This window comes from Lissotriton helveticus, chromosome 7 (assembly GCF_964261635.1).
Source record: "Lissotriton helveticus chromosome 7, aLisHel1.1, whole genome shotgun sequence".
Lineage (NCBI taxonomy): Eukaryota > Metazoa > Chordata > Amphibia > Caudata > Salamandridae > Lissotriton > Lissotriton helveticus.
The window spans coordinates 67488446-67508706 of record NC_136068.1 but is presented as its reverse complement, the minus strand read 5'-3'; the positions used below and the strand labels follow the sequence as shown (position 1 = coordinate 67508706).

The 20261-nt window shown below is 43.4% G+C and overlaps 1 protein-coding gene across 1 annotated transcript in view; it reads right to left on the bottom strand.

Moving 5' to 3' along the window:
- The window catches only part of LOC144768929 (alpha-2-macroglobulin-like protein 1), a 299902-nt gene extending 279878 nt beyond the window's left edge, over positions 1–20024 (bottom strand). The window contains exon 1 of the mRNA XM_078652936.1: positions 19963–20024. Coding sequence (XP_078509062.1) covers positions 19963–20000 — 38 coding nt within the window. The 5' untranslated portion in view covers positions 20001–20024. The remainder of the gene's footprint in view (positions 1–19962) is intronic.
- Positions 20025–20261: the final 237 nt, after the last annotated feature.

The following is a 20261-nucleotide window of genomic DNA, read 5'->3' as shown; positions in this document are numbered from 1 at the left end:
AAGGAATCGACTGACAGTCTCTGTCCTTGTTGGATGTACATGTTTTACTGAGAATGTCAGAGTTCATTCTCACATGACTGAGAAAGATAATGTGAATTTACAGAAAATATGCTTTCAGTTTAGCTTATAGATCCCCTTCCAAACCACTGTGGGAAAAGCATGAGATAATAGTTTTCTTTCAAACATGATTCATGATATCCCAGCAGAATGCTTTTTCACATGGTAAAATCACCATAGAACACATCACAATTCCTAAAATGAGTATGGTACCATCAACAAATGATTTATAATGTAACTAAAGTCCTAAAACCCTCTATTAACTACAATGCTTTTTAATGAGGTGCTATCATGTATATTGGTCCCAAGATGGCTGCCAACACTTCTTCGATGAAGTGCTGACAGCCAATCAAATCTCACGATGAGATGTGTGGTTAGGCTCCGCCCAGATATATATGTGTTTTTGAAGTTAATTTTCATAAAAACCACTGGAGCAATTTTCACCAAATATAGCAAAGGCACTTCTGCGTACCAGTCCCTACAATTTTGCCAAGTTTGGTGTAATTCCGTTCAGCGGTTCGGGCTGTAGCCTTGTCAGAACGTCCTATGGAAATTAACATGGGGAAAACATGTTTTGGGACCCCCCTTTTTTCTCAGCCCCCACTTCACAAATCTCCCCGAAATTTTCAGGGAAGGAGCGCAGCGGAGCTGGCCAAAATTTTGGAACATTACACGCAAATTCCTCCACCGGCGCCAAAGTTATTCCCAATAGAATGTTGCGGATTTCCTATGGTAGCTAGGTCCTAACTATATATACCTACTGGCTATCGCTAGTAGGTAATATATATATATATAAATAAATTGCTGGCTGCCTTTGTATACTTACATCTCCTGTCGATTGCGTCTTTAAAAAGCTTTGGGGCATTTTGTTTGAAAAATGAATTACACGGCTGTCCTGACCGTGGAAGATTGCACCATCGCCCTAACGTGAAGTGCGAGGCTGCGTGGCTGGAACTACGTCCACGCCCGTGCTGCAGCAAAGGAGATGCGGCGAAAATGGTCAGCAATTAATCCAGAGGCCTACTAAAGGAGAGAAAGAATGTTTTTAATGTAAGGATGTGCCAGAACCTACTACAGGGAAACAATATGCTCCGTAATGAACTACAAGTTCCATCATGCCTTAAAAACTCTTGTACTATACGTGATGCATGGACATAAAAAGAGTTATGTAAGCCCTCTGAGCATACCCCAAGCTGCCTGTGAAGAAGAGGCTTGTTGCCTCGAAACGTGTTGGTGAAGAAAATAAATACCGAAGCTGGAGAAAAATTGCTGGCTGCTTTTGTATACTTACATCTCCTGTCGAGTGCATCTTTAAAAAGCTTTGGGGCATTTTGTTTGAAAAATATATTTTTATATATATATATATATATATATATATATATATATATATATATATATATATATATATATATATATATATATATATATATATATATATATATATATATATATATATATATATATATATATATATATATATACGCAAATACATACATAGAACACCTTTATTCCACCATTATTCTGTTAGTGTCATTCACTTTTTCTTCTCCCTACATCAGGAATCAACAAGGGAAAATGGATCAGTCCACTTCAACCACAGGCTCTACTGCCCTGCGAGTAATGCCATTTTTCATTCTCACAGGGGAGAGGTGTGGCGCCGCGGCCAGGGCGACTGACGCTGGAATCTGGGGATCACGGTTCGATCCCCGGCACCATGTGACTCTGGGCAATAGCTCCCTTAATCTTCCCGACGGCCCCCAGCGCCTAGAGACCCTTACGGGTGATTGTGCGCTTTACAAATGTGGACTTTACTTTACTTTTACTTTACATGTGCACATCCATCTAAACATGAGGGTACTTCAGTGTCATGGTTGTTGAGTCAGTCCTTTAGATTTCCTATTCATCTTTAATAGGTTCCTTTTCATTTCTTTCTTATTTCTTTTTTGGGTACCAGAAAAATGCACCTATGATGACAGAGTGCCTACACTCACCAGTGACACAAAGGCACTTTATTTTATAAGGTAGACCTATTTGCATTCCCAACACTTGTTAGACATATTTTTCTCAATTTGGATGCCAGTGCTGACAACCACATAACAGTCAGGTGGCTTTCTTGAAATGTTCTTGAAACTGCTCTTTTGGATACAAACACAGCCAAACAGTTCAATAAGAAGACAGCTCTACAATCACATAAGCTGATTCTAAAATAAGAACTGGCCTTTGATGCTGGGAAATGAATTGTGAGTGATGGATGTTTTACAGAATACCCTGCAGCGTGCCCAGGAGTGCTTCCTTCTGAGAATTATTGTCAAACAAGATTATCCACCTGTCTGTTGATATCCAAACATTACTAGCAAGGAATTACAACCGTTGAGGGCATGTCCAGTCAGGTGCAGTGAAACCAGAGAGGTAGGAGGGGAACAATAAGAAAAAGTTACATATTTTTAACATAGTATTGCATCATGGGAATCCTCATTGAAGTGAAAAAACCACATAGATGGTCCCAGAGAAGCAATTTTTAATGCATACATACATAGCCCATACATACAGTTAGATTCATCAAAGACCCGTTTTGCGAGTCTTTAATAGCAATTCATAAGGAATCGCTATTAAGGACTTGCAAAACGGGATTCATGTAGGAATCGCAAAATAAATAGCGATTCTTACAGCTTCCTTATTTGCGATTAGCAAATTGCTAATCGCAAATAAGGATGCGATTTCAAGGGTGCAAGGGTGTCCAAAGGACACCCTGTAGCACCCCTGAAATGTGAATTTACACTGATGTTGTGCACACACATGTCCAAAGGACATGTGTGTGTGTAACATGCAACTTAGAAAAATGCATTAAAATGCATTTTTCTAAGTTTTCGCTATTTACCACGAGGTTTGACTTCGTGGTAAATAGCGGTCCTAAATTGCGAATTCGCAATTTTTAAATGTTACATGAGTGGCATTTAAGGAATCTCTAATAGAGATTCCTTAAATGCTAATTAATCCTCGCAAATTTGCAAATTCTTTATTAGCGATTTTTGCATTTGGGATGATTAATCCCAAATGCAAAAATTGCACTCGCAAAGGGCCAGATTCTCAGAATCTGGCCCTTTTGCGAGCGCATTTCGCTTGATGAATCTGGCTGTATGTCACTAATAAAACAAAAGTTAAAGTGATGTTATAATTAGGTGTTGAAATAAGATAAAAACTAACATTTAAAAAACAAAAATCACTGATATTCACTATTTATTGTTTACTAAACTAATTATGGCACGTCCCTGCCATGCACTGCTTATGACCTTACATATTACATAGTTCATGTCATGATAACTGACATAATTGATGATATCACTAATTACATCTCAAATGATCTCAATGACGACATTACTGATGACATCACTGATAACACCATGGTCCTATGCAGCAAAGAGTTCCTGAGCGTGCACGTCTGGCTCCATAGCACGGAAACAGCATGAGCCCAGGAGACAAGTGTGATGAGGTTGTTGGAATACGGATCACTAACATTTTGAGTACAACGAGGTAAATGCACCTGATATAGGTTTCAGAGGTATGTTTGGATGTAGGTTTAAAGCCAGAGCCTGTTCCAAAAGTTTAAGTAGGGGGGACATTTTTAAGGTGTGGAAGTGTACTCCCAGAACTTCTCTGAAGATTGTGAGGCATAGGAGATTGCTGAATAATGGGGCTGTTGGATTTACTGATAGTTTATCGGACATTGGCGTTGTAAGCATGGCTCTAAGGCTGTATGCCATTGTGCCCATCTCAGGAATGCAGGTAGTATATTATACTAAATTATGGAAGTTGAACATTGAGCCACATCAAAAGTGTCTTTTGAGTGGCAAATGTATGAGAATCAACTTCTTGACTTAAATTTTTGGGTCATGTGAAGTCTTCACGAGGGAAATCCAATTAAAGAGAACAGAAAAGTATCCAGAATTGTAGTGTGTAGGGTTACTTCAAGTCCTATAGGACAGTGTCACAACAATTGTATGATATCATCAGTGATGTCATCAACGGTGTCATCATAGATTGTTATTTGAGAATTATGTAAGATATGAGGCCATAATCAGTGCATGGCTGGGTCGCAAGCAATAGTTAGCACAGTCAATTATAAGTGTTGAATTTTGCCTGTTTTTGTTTTTCAAACACCTATTTCAACACCTGACTACAACATCCCTTTAACCTTTGTATTTTTCAGTGAATTTCTAGGGATTTTATTTAATGTAAGCTAAAGGTTTACTATCAGATCTGACTATACCGGCACTTTAACTTTTGTCTTTTCCAGTGAATTTCAGTTTTTTATAACATAAGGGAAGATCGTATTACCTTACCTAAATATAATGCCACTTTAACCTTTGGATATTTCAGTGAATTTCTGAGGTTTTTTCATTATACTTAGCCAGCTCTGGCCAGGCTTTCCCACTGTGCACAGCCAGAGGGTTAGCCAATGGATTTGGCCTCTGGCCTGACCCTAAAGCCAACCCCACTATGGACAGCCTATCATCCTGCAGGCAGCCATCTGCCGCTCACGTTGAGGAAGCTGCAGCTTGAGTAGAAAAGCTACTGGAGATGCAGAAAGAAGCAGCGTCCTCTGTTGCTCCATGTGATGCCATTTGTGCTGATTTTACAGCGAGGGAGAAACTCTTGTGGCTAAAAATCAGAGCAAACAGCGCGACATACCGAACTCCACTACTCTTGGAAATCCACGTAGCACCACAGAGTTTTTTAGGCAATTCCCGGAGTTCCGCATAGCGCGACTCTGCAAACTCCACCCAGGCCTATATCAGTGACTACACAGTGGCAACCGCACAGTGTAACACATAGATATAGACATAAATATAGATATATTAATCTGCCTGTGATAGTGCCAGAATATCTATAGTTCCATAACAAAGATATCTTCTATTTTCTTCTTGACTGATTTTCCCAGTGGGGGTTAAGAAAAAGGGGTGTCCAAAAGCATACATTTTCTATTGTAATTCCCATAGGAAAATTTAATTTCTGATATACAAAAAAGAGTAAGAGGGATTACACCAAATTTGGCACAAGTTTAAAACTTTACTCAGAAAATGAGCTTTTCAGTATTTGTTGTAAATTTATTCAGTAGTTTTCAAGAAATTGTGTTTAAAGAGTTGCTCGCATTAGCCAAAAAGAGGGTGAAACTCCATAAAAATTCAGTGATATCTGAATCGATGGCGTCTTTATATGCTCTGACTGACCAATTTAAATGGAATTAGTCAATACTAATTAGTTGGCCACAACACAAACAGTGTGTTCTGGCAGCAATTACAGGATCCTGGGACATTGTCCCTGAAACATGAAAATGAATTTATAAATATATAAGGGGGCAAGGTGAGCACAACCTGCTCCCAGAGACATGTATGAGGACTCTTCCTTGGCAGGTTGGCGACTACATGGACAACGAATGCTGCCAGTCATTAAAGGACTTAGGAACATCTTCATCATTGAAATGCATTGTAGTGAAAGCCTGTACTTGTGGGTCAGAAAAGGGAACACATATGAAGGGTGAAAACAGATTGTATTCACAATATACACATATGTTAGTGCTACCATACTAATTTTGAGAATTGTCGTGGTGGTGTAATGTGATTTTACCTTGTGAAAAAAGGCTGATAATCTCTCTTGATTTTCTCGTAAAGGATATGGAACGTGCTACAGAAGCTAAAATGAGAGCACATTTTATAAGCTCACACTATCTTCCATCTGATAAAAAAGACTGATATTCTGAGTAAAACATGTATTCCACTGCACCTTCACTAAAGTGTTTTAATGAACCACAACAGTGCTAACATTCTGTATTTAAGACAAAACTAGGGGCCCATCTGAATGCCATCTTGATGGAATGAAAGTTGTAAAACTGAAAGCATTTTCTTTAGAAATTAACAAAAGGAGGGGGTTGTTACGCATGTCAGCCTTAGCATGGTCTATCCCCAAACTTGTTGTCTGCTTGCCTCCAATATTGCTAAATTCATTTTTGTTGACCGTAAGACTTTACCACTGCTAACCTTTGCTAAGTGCTTGTGCAAGCTCCCCTAAACATGGTTTGATTGGGATAAACCCAATTGGCATATTTAATTTACTTGTAAGTCCCTTGTGGAGTGGTATAGCATATACTTAAGGCCTGTAAATCAAATTACAACAGCGGGCCTGGAGCATTTACTGTGCCACCCACCTAATAAGTACTCTAAACCTTGCCCCAGAACTGATATTGCACTTTAATGCGGTGTTACAATACCATATCGACTTGGCATTTAAAACCCCTTGCAACACATAAAGAATATTGACTGAATGTAGAACATTGTCAAATATTCACCCCCAGTCAAAGATCTGGGTTTAATCCATCATAATCCTACTCTCCACACCTTTCTAGTTTAGACCCAGGTATATGCAAATCAGTCTTGACCCTGTTCCCCATGCGAACAGTCCAGCCCTAACTGCCAGGCCAGGTCCTCCCTGGACTGGAAAACAAGCATCCTGGGACCGGTTTCAGGGTATTACCCCTCATCAGCCAGGATAGCTTGAAACCGGTGGCATAGTGAACACGGGACCCATGTCTGGGCATAGGACAGGGTATTGTGTAATTAAAAGGTAGGACATGCACTCTTAAGTTTTAAATGTCCTGGTAGTGAAAAACTCCAAACATTGATTTTCACTACTATGAGGCCTACCCCTCTCATAGGATAACTTTGTGGATTCTTTTTTACATTTAAAAAACTGTCATTCCTAATTGAGAAAAGGTAGATCTGTTATGTTTGGTACCTATGGAATTGTAATGATAAGTCCTCTTTGAAGGCAAAGTCAAATTTATTACTACAATTTTGAAAATGCGACTTTTAGAAAGTTGGCAAAACCAAAGAGAATGATGGACGGAGTGTTGAACATTGCAACCACTCACCCCCAGTCTACTGATCTGGTTTTAATCATCATTCTTTAGCTCACTCCGCCATCCAAGTTCAGATATGGCCATATGCAAATCAGTCTGACCCTGTGCCTCATGGGAACAGTTCAGCCCGAACTGCCAAACCATGTCTTTTCAGTACTGGAAACAAGCATCCTGGGACCGGTTTTCGTTTCATAACCCTCATCAGCCAGGCTATCTTGAATCCAGTGGCAAAGTGAGCAAGGGACCCACATCTGGGTATACCCTGCCAACTTAGGGCGAAATTAGCAAAACCAAAGGGGATGATGGACGGAGTGTTTGACATTGCAAGCACTCACCCCGAGACAACTGATATGGGTATAATCCATCATCATTCTTTAGCTCACTCCACCACCCCAGGTCAGACATGGCCATATGCAAATCAGTCTGACCCTGTGCCTCATGGGATCAGTCCAGCCTGAACTGCCAAACCATGTCTTCCCCTCATGCACAGTGAAGGGAGGGGGAAATAAAACAAATGTCCACTCCTATCCTGAAAGTCTCGGGTGATTCGTCAAGCGGGGGGCGAGAAAAAAGGGGGGTCCCAAAACGTGTTTTCCCCATGCAATTTTCCACAGAGATCTTTAATCACAGCTACAGCCCGAACTGCTGAACAGAATTACACCAAATTTGGCAGAAAGGTAGACCTTGGTTAAGAGTCATGCCTTTTGGTTAAATGGTGTAAATCCGTTCAGTAATTCCTGAGAAAATCAAAATCAAAATCACATACATATCTGTGGCCGTAGTGGATCCGCACACCCTAAGCGCACCCTGCCGAGCACGAGCTGTATTCTAATTGGCTGTCAACTCTCCAAATCAGGACGTGTTGGCAGCCATGTTGTGCCTGATAGAATCGAGGCACAAGAAACCTAATAAAAAAACATGCAAAACGCAAAAAGGGGGCAGGGTAGAAACACCCTGACCCCCTAGTCCTGTTCAGGGGGTCCCACAAAGACCCCCAAGGCCAAAAAACAAATAGATTTTTTTTAATCGGCAAAATCCGCACAGGGTGCGCGGATCTTGCCGATAAAAAAAAAATAAAGCGTGGTCTCCCGTGCTAAAATGCTAATTAGCCCCAGGGGGGCCAATTTCCAGGGGCATGGTAAAAATAAAGTGTGTGGGGGGCCCAATCCCCCCCACACTACCCCGGGGACTGCCACCCCCGGGGAAAAGTATGAATAATTGCGGGGGCACATGCCCCCCTGCAGCCCCGGGGACCACCACCCACGGGGCTTAATAGTTTAATGTAGGGGGCCTCTAAGGCCCCCCGAGCACCAGGGACCGCCACCCCATGGTGATCGACTTTATTGTCATTGCAGGGGGCACACAGCCCCCCCCGCAGCCCCTGGGGCTTTTTTTCATGTACAAATACCCTGTGTGGGGGGTTCAAACCCCCCACATGCCCCGACGACCACCACCTCCCTGGGGCACTAAAGATTCAAATTGGGGGTCAGTGACAGACCCCCCAGCCCCAGGGACCACCACCCCCCGGGGCTTTGTAAAATATGGGCGGGCTGCGCGTCCCCCCCTCCTGGAGCCTTGTCCTGGCCCTGGGGACCACCACACCCCGGGCTGGCTCCTGCAGTGTCCCAAGGTGCCCACCCCCGGGACACTGCTGTTTGCAATGACAGGGCGGAAGCCTCGTGACTCCTACCCTGTTATTGCAAGCTACTTTGCTTCATTGAAGCGAGAGCAGGGAAACCTGCTCTCGCTTCAATGAAGCAAAGCAGATTGCTTTTCCACAAGGGAAGCAGCATGTTAGCTGCTCCCCATGTGGAAAAGCAATGCCGGCTCCTGCAGGACGCAGGGAGCCGGCTGGGACGGTGGGGTGATTGGGGACCCCCACGGTTCCCAACGGAGAGGGCCAGCCCCGGGGGATTTGGTGCCCGGGGCTACAAGTGGCCCGGTAAGGGGGCCACGCTGCCACATTTGAAAAACAAAACAAAAACAAAAAACAAAAAGGCCATGCCCCGGGGGATGGGGTCCCCGGGCTGAATAAGGCCTCGGGATGGGGGGCACGCGGCCCCCTTCCACATTTAAAACAAAAATTAAAAAATTAAGGGGCCAGGCCCTGGGGGATGGGGTCCCTAGGGCCAAAAAAAATAGAAAAAGAAGGGAGGGCCCTTCTTAAAAAACAGTAATGGGAAAAAAAGACCGGCATCATGCCGGAGGCCACGCTCCCTCCTTTCATCACTATGCAAATGCGCCCCCTGGTGCATTTTCAGAGGGGGAACGAATTCCCCTTGAATACTGGGTTTCCGTGGGGGCCAACTAGCCCACCAGGAACCTCCAGGATGCGCCAGGGGGCTGCGTTGCAGAGAGGTGTTCCGAGGCAACGCCCCTTTTTACACCTCTCTGCAACACAGCTCTGTGGCTCTTACTGGAGGTAGCTGGTGGGCTAGTTGCACCCCAGGGACCCTCAGGATTCCAGGGGAGGTAATCCCCCAACTTAAAATGCTCCACGGGGCGCGTTTGCACAGTGGTGAAGGGATGGGGCGGGGCCTGAGGTGATATGTGTGCAGGAATTAATTCCTCTTCAAGCTAGAGCTAGTTAGTACCTATGTGAAACTCTATATTAGTTTTTAATTAGTTAAGTGAATATTTGTATGGGAGAGTGAATGCATGTGTAGTTGGGTGGGAGGTTTGTGACTGTCCAAAGATGTGTAAATAGTTGATTTAGTAGGTATATAAGGTTAAGACTGCACGTAGAAAGAGTTGCTTGGGTGAGTAAATCTCTTTATGGGTGTGTTCATGAGTAAATATATTTCTCAATTATACAAGTCCAACAATGAAGAAATATAAAAGGCTCTGTATGTGACAGTTGGTGTATATAAATGATGCTTGAGTGACTGTATGGAAAACTGTATACTTGTAATAGTGATTTTATAACACTCTAACTATGAGTTACTTTCTATATTAATAAATAAAGTTATATTTGTATAAGTGTGTAGCTGAGTAAAAGTAAGTATGATCAATTATTTGCATAAGTGAGTAGGATGACTGCATAAGTGAATAGGATGTGTGCTGGTGTTTAATGTCGATATAGGTGTATAAGTATATTTAAATGTGTTGTATTGATCTTTGTCAGCATGTATGAGTGAATCTATAGGTAATTGTTTAGATGTGTGTGTAGATCTACAAATCACTGAGTGGGTTTTTATAAATTTGTATTAGTGTGTCAATGGTGTCAAGAATGGTAATGTATATTTTATAGTGAGTGATGAAAGGTTGTACTAGTGTATGATGAGGTGTATCTAATTGTCATGTGGATGATGTCATCAGTGATGTCATCAGTGATGTCATTTGAGATGTCATCAGTGATGTCATCAGTGATGTCACTGACCATGTCATGAATGATGTAATATGTGGCATTATCAGCAGTGGATTGCGGGCGTGCGAGTAATATTAAGTACATGGTTGTAATGGAGGAGAATCGAGTGAAATGTCCAACTAACTATAACACCCCTACAACCTATGTTTTTTTCAGTAAAAAAATGTAATATATATATAGATACTAGCAGCCCGTCCCGACGTTGTTCGGGGGAGAAAAGTAATGTGTGAAATGTTAGTAATGGTAAATGAAATTATTTCAATATTTCCCGGTACACAACATTTTTTGTTTCATTTGATTGTGGGCGTAGAATAAATTGGTTTTACACATTTCCAGACCTAGAGAGAGCAACATATAACTGCCCATGAGTGAAGCAGTCTTCTCGTAAGTCAATGCCTATAACTTTGTATGGTTGGCCTTGAGATTTGTTAATAGTAGAAGCAAAAGCAATGTTAATAGGGAACTGCAAGCGTTTAAATTGAAATGGTAGATCATTCGGGATCATGGGTATGCGTGGAATGTGAGCTAAGTGTCCTGCAGCAGGGCCAGAGAGAATAGTTGCTTTAATGACATACGGCAAAAGAATTATAACTTGCAGTCGTGTACCATTGCATAGATCAGGTGGATGTAGGTTCTGTAATAACATGATGGGAATCCCAACTTTAATTTGTAGTAAATGAGGTGGGAGTCCGGATGGGTTAAGTGAGTTTAGGAATTCTTGAGGATAATGCACGGCGTCTTGACTTTCTAATACTGTATCAATGGACTTATACACTTTTGTGTCTCCTGGTATTTGTAGTAGTATGTGTTCATTGATATGGTTGACACTTTCTGGGTGCAACTATAGCTCTTTCGCAAATCCACCGGAAGTATTTTGTAAGAATATGCTCAATGTCCGGGTATGCATGTTGTATGAGTTCCTGTAAGGTAGAGACTGGCGTACCTAAGTTGTTAATATTAATATTACCATTACTGTTAGGTACCTCACCATTACCAAGTTGGAGTAGAAGATCAGCAAAGTGACTATCTCCACCTCCCAAATGTGTCCTCATGTTAGTGCGTAATGTGAGAGTTTCTACACAGTCCCAGAGTTGTGTCTCCCCGACTGTCACCAAGCCGCCCCAGGACGCACGCATGGACCCTTCACCTGCCAATCCTGCAAGTTCGACTGCTTCAAGACCCACACTCAATCCACAAACGCCAAACAGAGCTCCGACAACAACCACCTTAAGTGCATCCTGCTCAACACCCGTTCGATCCACAGACACGCCATTGAACTATGGAACCTACTAGACAACACCACGCCGGACATCGCCTTTCTTACAGAAACTTGGATGAACGCCTCATCAGCGCCCGACATCGCCATAGCCATCCCGGACGGTTACAAGATCATCTGAAAGGACCGCATCAACCAGACAGGAGGAGGCATCGCCATCATCCACAAGAAAACCATCCGCATCACGACCAGCTCCGACGACACCCTCACAGCCGCCGAACACCTCCACTTCCAGATACACACCGACCCCAAAACCACACTTAGAGGCACCCTCATCTACAGACCACCAGGACCCCGCACACAATTCTGCGAAGACATCACTGACTTCATCAGCCCACACGCCCTCCCCTCCGAGGACTACATTCTCCTAGGGGACCTCAACTTCCACCTAGAAAAGAACAACGGCAGCAATACCTTCACCCTTCTGGACAACCTCTCCAATCTCGGACTCAAAGAAAACTGGTGAATACCCCCACCCACTACGCCGGACACACGCTCGACCCGATCTTCTCCTCCAGCAAGCACGTCTCCTTCAATCACGCCACAGGACTCCACTGGACGGACCACAGCTGCGTACATTTCAACTTCAGAAAGACCACGACCCACCACCACCCACAACAAGTCCCCCGCAGAAACTGGAACAAACTTACCACCGACCAGCTCACCACATCGCTATACCAAAACCCTCTCGCCAAATCATCGGACCCAACTCAAGCAGCCATCAATCTCGCACAATGGATCCCCCACTGCGCCGATGAATTAGCTCCCCTGAAAAAGCAACACAACAAGCCAGGCAGCAAAAAAACCTCTTGGTTCAATGACGACCTCAAGAACTCCAAAAAGAAATGCCGCACCCTCGAGAAAGCCTGGCGAAGAAACCCTACCACAGACAACATGACCGCCCTCAAGGAGGCCACCCGCAAACACCACCAGCTGATCCGATCCACCAAGAAATCAGCATTCAAGGAGCGACTCGACAACAACGCCCACAACAGCAAGGAACTCTTCAGCATCATCAAAGAGCTTACCAATCCCAGCGCCGACACCAACGACATCACTCCCTCTCAAGGCCTCTGCAACTCTCTAGCCTCGTTCTTCCACTGTAAAATCGCTGACATACATAACAGCTTCTGCAACCAGTCCACCCCCCTTACCACCGAACTGAAGCCCCCCACCACCACCCTTGACGTCTGGAACCCGATCAGCACCGAAGACACCATCCGCTTGATGAACTCCATCCACTCCGGATCACCAACCGACCCATGCCCCCACCACATCTTCAACAAGGCCGACTCCATCATCGCACCCCACCTCCGGAATATCATCAACTGCTCCCTCAACACCGCTACCTTCCCGGAAAGCTGGAAACATGCCGAACTCAGTGCTCTCCTGAAGAAACCTACAGGAGACCCCACTGAACTTAAGAACTACCGCCCCATCTCGCTCCTCCCTTTCCCTGCCAAAGTCATAGAGAAGGCCGTCAACAATCAGCTCGCCGCCTTCCTCGAGTCTAACGGCTCCCTCGACCCCTCACAGTCCGGTTTCCGAGCCAAACACAGCACCGAGACCGCCCTCATCGCAGCCACAGACGACATCCGATCACTACTCGACAACGGAGAAACAGCTGCCCTCATCCTCCTGGGCCTCTCCACAACATTTGACACGGTCTGTCATAGCACCCTTGTACAACGCCTCAACAACATCGGAATACAAGGAAAAGTATTGGATTGGATCATATCGTTCCTCACCGGAAGAACCTAGAGAGTCCGCCTCCCGCCTTTCAGATCAGAGGCCACCGAAGTAATCTGCGGCGTTCCCCAAGGCTCCTCGCTCAGCCCCACTCTCTTCAACGTCTACATGAGCCCCTTCGCATCCATCGCACGCTAACACAACCTCAACATCATCTCTTACGCTGACGACACACAGCTGATCCTCTCCCTCACCAAAGACCCAAACACCGCCAAAACCAACCTACACGAAGGGATGAAAGACGTAGCCGAAAGGATGAAGAACAGCCGCTTAAAACTAAATTCAGACAAGACGGAAGTCCTCATCCTAGGATCATCACCCTCCGCTTGGGACGACTCATGGTGGCCACCAGCCCTAGGCAGCGCGCCCAAACCAACGGACCATGCTCGCAACCTGGGATTCATTCTAGACTCCTCCCTCTCGATGACCAGACAAGTCAACGCCATCTCATCATCATGCTTTAACATCCTACGCATGCTCAAAAAGATCTTCCGATGGATCCCCACCGAAACAAGAAAGACAGTCACCCAAGCACTTGTCACAAGCCGACTGGACTACGGAAACACCCTCTACGCTGGAACCACAGCCAATTTACAGAAAAAACTCCAACGCATTCAGAACGCCTCCGCCAGACTCATCCTAGACATACCCCGCCACAACCACATTTCCGGTCACCTGAGAGACCTTCATTGGCTCCCCGTCAACAAGAGAATAACGTTCCGTCTTCTCACCCACGCACACAAAGCCCTCTACGACCTAGGACCCAAATACCTCAATACGCGCCTGACCTTTTACACCCCCACCGTCAACTACGATCGTCCAATCAAGCCCTCGCCACGATTCCACGTATCCGTAAAACCACCATGGGAGGAAGATCTTTCTCGTACCTGGCGGCCAAAACCTGGAACTCTCTCCCCACCCACCTCCGCCTTACTCAGAACCACCTCTCCTTCAGAAAACAACTCAAAACTTGGCTATTTGATAAGTAACAACCCTCCCCCCCCCATCAAGCGCCTTGAGACCGTCCGGGTGAGTAGTGCGCTATACAAATTTTAACTTGACTTGACTTGACTTGACTTGATGCTTTTAAGCATGCTTTTAGTATGTCTGCACGTGTTCCTCTTGGAACAACAGGAAGAGTTTGCCTGAAGTCACCAGCAAAGACAAAAGTTACGCCACCCATTATGGTATTCATATTTCGAATGTCTTGGAGAGTTCTGTTGATGCCGTCTATATGTGCGCGGTGTGTCATAGTACATTCGTCCCACATGATAAGAGAGACCCTTTGAAGCAGTGTTCCTAAGGGGACGTTTTTACGTACGGAGCACGTTGATTCTTTTTCAACCGAAACATTTAAAGGCAGTTTAAAAGTTGAATGTGCAGTTTTTCCACCAGTTAGTAAGGTAGCAGCTATTCCCGAAGATGCAAGAGCCAATAGTCCTAAAGAGCGTATTTTAGCTAGTATGAGGTTTATTAAGTAAGTTTTCCCTGTTCCTCCAGGCGCGTCTAAGAAGAATATTTTGCCTTCTTTACTTTCCACACTTTGAACAATGGTGTTGTATGCAACAGTTTGATCAGGAGCTAAGTTTGGTAAATGTTGTGCAACGTATTCATGGATGTTATTATTTGAATGTAGTGTTTCTGTCTGTTTGTCTGTGGTATGTATAGTTCTATAAGTTTCAGGCAGTTTGGAATCTCTTAAAGATTTTTCACTTAGTTCATACAGCGAGTCTTCTATTGCAATGAGTCCTTGGTTAAAGATGTCATTAGTGAATGGTATTGAGTCATCATGTGTTTGTTATCGTTTACTGTGTAGTATATCTTCACATAAATGTTCTTTGTATTCCTCCCATAAAGACATAGGATCAGAAGGGTTACAAAACAACAGAATAGTAACAAACAATTGACGTAGTTGAGTTGGGCAATCTGAAAGGGCAGCATCACCTAATGTATGTTTCCAATGTTGGTCGTCTTCAATGAGTCCAAGTTTTTTACATGCAGCCTGGTAGGTAGGCATTAATTGTCCCTGAACGGTTAAAAGACTGTCAAAGCATGTAGGTCCCCGAACATGTTGTAAAAGAATGCGTAAATGGAAGCACTCGGATTGGTTTGGTGAATAGTGTACATTCTGCCAAGAGCTGAGTCCTTTTTGACACCAAGGTGGCCTAATACGTTAATGCCACGTTTCCTCCGTGTAAATGTAGATTTCCCCCAGGTATAGTATTGCGGAACCTCTTGGTATAGCAATGTTTTTGCAAAATTGTCGGTGGCACACAATTTGAAGAAGGCAGTAAGTGTTGTGGGTGCTGGATTTCTTAGTACAAATACCATTTTTCATACATGGTGAAAGAACGTTGTGTTCACCACATGGGCCATGCAACATGTTTTTCTTAACAATCATAAATAGTTGTTGATCGTTGACAGGATCTGGCAGCTCAGCGGATATAATGAGATCCACCTCCTCTGCTTGTATTTTAGGATCAAGCCACTATAGGATGTGCACGTGTGGCAGTCCTCTCTTTTGCCATTCAATGGTAAATTTGTAAGCTTTGGCATATCCAAAGTTATGTTTTTGTGTTAGTATTTTCATTAGTGCTTTAACTTTTAAATTGAATACACGTGCAACGATGTCATTTCTATCGCACGATCTTTGTTTGGGAAATAATTCTTTTTTAATTTCTGGCCACTCTGGATTGCACGTGAAAGTGATGAACAAATCAGGCCTCCCATACTGCCTAACGTATGTCATTGCATCTTGTGTCTTATCGTGCATGTACCTTGGTGACCCAGTGAAGGTAGCAGGTAAAATTACGTGTTGTCCAATATCTGAAGCTTGAACGTGCTGATCTTGATTGAGTGCATCTTTTAAATTGATGTAGTTTTCTGCACGTAGTTGTGTTTGATTGCGACGTATGAAGTCGAGCCTTTCGGTGATCATTTTTGCCATCATATCCACAATATATTGATTAAAAAGATTTCTGAACCAATGTAAGGTATTGAAAGTTGTGGATCTAACCATTAGAGTATAGGCATAGTACTGCATGCATGTAACAGTTTTGTTCTTAGTGCTGTTAGCTTGTGGTATGTTTAGACAATAACCATCTTCCCCTGTAGGGAATAGAATGGGGTATTGTAAGGGATCATATGATCTGTGCAATTCTGAGACTTTACGTAATATTCCTTCTCGGGTATGTAAGACAATGTCGCGTGGGCCCTTGTTTTCATTTACTAAAAGAACAGCAACTTCATCAGTTGTTGGTGCATTATATTTCCCCGGATGTGTATTTGGAGGTCGCTGATCTGCGTGGATGATAATTTTGAAATCTTCATCATGTGAATGTATCTCATAGTTGTATTTAAGTGATTGAATGTAGGTGTTATGAGTGTGCAATGTGTCTTGTAGTTGTTCAATAAGGTGTCTGTTTAAGTTTGGGATCATGTGTGAGCGTGCATCTAGTTGTTGCATTTCAGAAAGGAAATATATTTGTAGAAACTGTGGAGACTTTCCTTCTTCTGGAAGCATGCTGCCAATTAAGTGGTATAACTGTCCATGTATTTTAAAAGTAGGCATGAAATAGCCTTCTTTGACTTCATTAGCACTGAAGGATGTCATTTGGAATAGAGTATTATAATGGTGTGTATTTGTTAAGAAATGATTAGAAAGTGGGTGAGTGCCATCAAGTAGTTGTTTAATGATTAGAGGTGGCTCTTGTATGTTTTTGATAATGATCTTTCCTGATGAGCAACAAAGGCCTTTAGGTTCCGCCTTCCATTTCAGTGCGTAGCACTTGCTACAGAGACTGTCCATGTTGCCAGTTATAACATGTGCATTGTTGATGTAGTCAATAAGTGGGTTGTAGTTGAATGCTGATCTGAGGCCATGTACTGTTTGTGGATAAAGTAGTAAAGAGAGTTCTGTAACTTGTGTTTGAGATGTTATTGGTGTTATTTTTAAAGTATGAGGTATGTCGTCATTGTTTGTTCCTGCTGGATGATGGTAAATGTGAGGTATGCGTGTTGCAATTGTGTTATTGTGTATAGTAGTGGATGTTGAGGGCTGGTCACTGTTGTGATGAATAGGCTGTGAAACCTCCGAAGTAGATGGAGCACCCATGTTTGTTAACTGTTCGTGATCATGTAGCTGTGTTTGTCGTATGCGCTTATTCCTTTGTGCCCGTGTTTTATATGTTGCCCTTGAAAGTTGTGTCTTCCTCTTCACCATTTTTAAAAAGTGAGTGTAAATGATGAGAAATGTGTAATGATAGTTGAGGTAACTTGAATTGTGTCTTGCAGTGGTGTAGCTGTGATTGAATGTTGCTGTTGTGCACCTTTTTGGAATATGCGATGTGTGATTTGGATATGGTATGAAAGTGTAATGAAACAGTGCAATGTGCAATGTAGCAAATGTAGTACTGTGGCTGTTAGCAGTTGAGTACAGTATGGTAAAGGTGTGTCATTTACAAAAGCATTATGTATTCAGAAAATAATGCCCCTTAATTATTCATTGTTATGTTTGTTAGCATGGCGAAGTGTGATTTGGTGAGTATAGTTAATGCTAATTTAGATTCGAAATGGTTAAATTTCTTGCAGAAGGCAGTATTCACTTCTTAGTATGAAAGTGTAAGTCGATGCGCAAGATTGATGTATTTGAAAGTGTGAAAGTGTGCTTTAATTCCTGTTGGTCTTATTTGTACTGTTGTCCCCTATGTATGTGTAAAAAATTGTGATTGTAATTAATGTTCCTGAAACGCAGCAAATTTGGCTTGTCAAGTTTATGTATTGTGGCAACAGAAGTTTGCGATAGAGAAAAGCAGCATGAAGTACCATACAGCAGCTGTTTTTGTGAAAGTGGAGTTTGAATTAGTGAAATAGCGATGTGTGTTTTGATGTTAGCCCCCTGTGACAACCTTTGATGTAGGGCTAAGTGTGAAAGGGTGTTTGTGTCCATGCTCCACTCCTGAAGTGCACACTTAGTAAAGCAATGATTGTGGTTTTAGAAGCACGTTTTCGGCTTGTGGCGACAGAGCAGTGCGATATTGGAAAGCCCCGTCAATTAGCATACATCACGTGTTTTTTGGCAAGTTAAATTATCCTTATTACAATTGTCATGTTTTTCTTTTAGTGGCAGCCCCCTGTGCGAATGTTTGATGTAGTGCAAAGTGTGAAATTCAGTCCGCTTTGGTGCAGCAATTTCAGTGAATTTTACTGAATGTAGCGTCATTGGTTGTTTGTGCAGGGCGCACCCCTTTGCTGTGCTCTGAGCCGACTGACAATGAACGTGTCGTGAAGTGGGCTGTGACGTATGGTACCGTGCCCCTGTATCCGCGCCCCTTTTGCTTACGTAAAGCGTGTTACTTCTGTAAGCCACGCCCCTTTGTTTATGTCCGATCCGAACCGACGCCTGCTTTCCGAAAGGCATGAATGTAGCGCGGAATGCGTTAGCGATGTTCTGACTGAAGTGAGTACCCATGTAAGTCAGAGCCCATGTCACAGATTGAACTTGTAATGTTTTTAGCCATGCCCCTATGACAATGTTTCCGCCGACATGTTTACTTACACATGGCCACGCTCCTCATGTCACCAATCCTCATGTCACCACCGGCACCTGTATAAAGCCTTGAAGTTTTCTTCGTGAACTCGCTGTGTTTTCTGTGTGCTTGAAGCTCGTGTAAGCGATTGAAGTTTGATGCATTTTGGGACATGCCCCTCTGCCAATGTTGCTGCCCACAGGTTTAGTTTGACACGCCGATGCTACTCCCTAACAGCAGAACAACGCCCACAAGGAACTACTTTACCCATAATGTTGTTTGGCCTTTGTAATGTATATGTTGTACAAATGTATAGCCTATGTCCATCTCCTGGAACTCCCGTTTCCAACGCTGTATTGAGTTTTGTGATTGGTGGTGTACTTCTGGAGTTTACCCGCCTCAAAGGTTCCCAGTTCTCTCTTTATAATAGTAGTATAGATAGTATAGATAAATGTCATAGTGTGGAACCTGTTAGTTGAGTAATAAGAGTTGGCTGTAGAAATTGTAACCTTGTCCTTGTGAGACTGTCTTTTGTAGAAGAGTCCAGAGTTTGTCTGCTTGATAAATGTACGAGAGAACAGCTCTTCTGTATGGTGAATTATTAAGTGTATTTTAACTTGTGTATAAGAAGAAACGATATAGAGGCCACTGGGCACCATTTGTGATACCTTGGAGGTTAGCAGAGGGAATTCGACCTTTGTCGTGGTAGATGAGGCTTTTGTAGGATAGAGCAGAGTGAGTGCACTCAATGCTCTTTGATAGTAAACTTGAAATAGAAATGGCACATTAAATTCTTTGGCACCACAATGTCTTGGCAGGTTGCATTTTTTTCTGTTTAAACTATGAAGCAGAGGGTGGAGCTCTTTGCTGCTCCACTTGTAGTGTTACTGCTTGTTCAGATGTTTTTCCTTCGGAGAATGTTTGTTCCTGCCATTTTCTGTCTTGTGAAAGCTGGTCCTCGTTCTAAGATTGGCGCGGAGACAAAGCGACCTGGACAACTTAATATCCTGTGCACATTGTTATGTGTAACGTTCTTTGTTTTTTATTTTTAGCACTTTTACTTGATACTTACTTGTTTCTTTTAATCTCTTCTAGAGCCACTAATTCCATCAATTCACATTCTAGTTTGGAAGATATTCTTCTTAGCTCCACAGTTGATGCTCTCACCTATAGAGCCAATAGCCACCACGATGCACGCAGTGCACTTTACACATTGTCTGCATATTTCAAATGCATTAGCACTGCAGCCCGTCCCGACGTTGTCCGGGGCAGAAGGGGGCAGGGGGCAGCACCGCTGCAGGAGACGCGCAGCAGAGCGGCTATCAGCGGGAGCAGCAGAGCCGGGGAAGGCGCGGCTGAGAGCCTGGGGGT